The sequence below is a fragment of the Pteropus vampyrus genome, unplaced genomic scaffold (assembly GCF_000151845.1).
Source record: "Pteropus vampyrus isolate Shadow unplaced genomic scaffold, Pvam_2.0 Scaffold552, whole genome shotgun sequence".
NCBI classification, from domain to species: domain Eukaryota; kingdom Metazoa; phylum Chordata; class Mammalia; order Chiroptera; family Pteropodidae; genus Pteropus; species Pteropus vampyrus.
Window position 1 is genome coordinate 452,694 of NW_011889333.1, and position 1,110 is coordinate 453,803.

General features: G+C 34.6%; 1 protein-coding gene across 3 annotated transcripts in view; it reads left to right on the top strand.

The window, feature by feature from the left end:
- JAKMIP2 (janus kinase and microtubule interacting protein 2) overlaps positions 1–1,110 on the top strand; it is a 152,582-nt gene that overhangs the window by 133,779 nt on the left and 17,693 nt on the right. For 2 of the 3 annotated variants that reach the window (XM_011383904.2, XM_011383901.2), the window contains one exon: positions 128–197. The exons of the other annotated variant lie outside the window; for it this stretch is intronic. In XM_011383904.2, the coding sequence (XP_011382206.1) occupies positions 128–178 (51 nt within the window). In that variant the 3' untranslated portion in view covers positions 179–197. The remainder of the gene's footprint in view (positions 1–127; positions 198–1,110) is intronic. 3 annotated transcript variants of the gene reach the window in all.

The window sequence follows — 1,110 nt, forward strand, 5'->3', positions numbered from 1 at the left end:
AAAAGATACTTGGCGTGTATATGAGAAGTGATCAGGCTTGAGCATGTGGAAAAGCTGAGGTTTTGTACAACCAGAATGGCACTATGGAAATTCAGATTTACATAATCTTCTTCTTTTTCTTCTGCAGTTTCTGTTTCTATTCTTGTTCTTCTCTCTTGCCTTTATTCTATGGCCTTGATGTCAAGGTGCCTCTAAAGGTAAGCTTCCATTTAATTCTCAAAATGTGATTCCAAGAGGTATTTGATGAAAGGATCATATACTTAATATGCTCATGTTTTAAAATATATATACTTGGCTTGATTAGCTTAAATGCCATAAAACGAGAAAGAGATCCAATCCAAGTGGGTCTTTACTAGAGAAATAAAGCAACCATGAAGTATAATTGGAATCAAGAATTTGTTTTCTAGTTAACTGTTTTGTTTTGGGAAGTTACAATGTCTGGATCTCAATATTCTCATCACAGAAAGAGTTGCTTCTGTATCTGTAAAGTGATGAAATATGAGTATATTTTTAGTATCTTTTCCGGCTTGAAAATTTTAATTGCTGTGAATCTTAACAAGCTAATGATGACTGATTTTTTTAAACCCTTTTTCCCCAACTCTCCTTATCAGAACTCAGGAAAGCAGGCTATTAAGTGAAACTGGATCTTGGGTTTTCAAATAAGATAATCTTCAAAGTCAATTTAGAAAAAAAAGAAGAGTCTTATTGTTGAATTATGAATTTCACATCTTATGAATACATGTACTATAAATAATCTTAGACAGTGATTCCCAGAGCTATTAAAACAGATTTCAGGGCCTTCCTTTGACTCAGTGAAGCAGATTACTGGACATGGATGTGAAATAGATGGTAGGAGAGGGAGAGAGCAAGGGTTGGTCTATGTTTTTAACAAACATAATGGGAGATTTCGGTGTCCGCCCAGGTGTGGAAAACACAAATCTCAGTACCATTATTTAAAAATGAAGAAGGGCTAGCTGCTATTCTATGTCCATTTATCACAGTCCGTGTCACTTTGGTTATCCTATTAAGGTATAGTGTCCAGAGACTTTTCCTGGACCTTACGTTATTTAACATTTTCTATAGCAAGTTGAAAAAATAGAAGAGAGACAC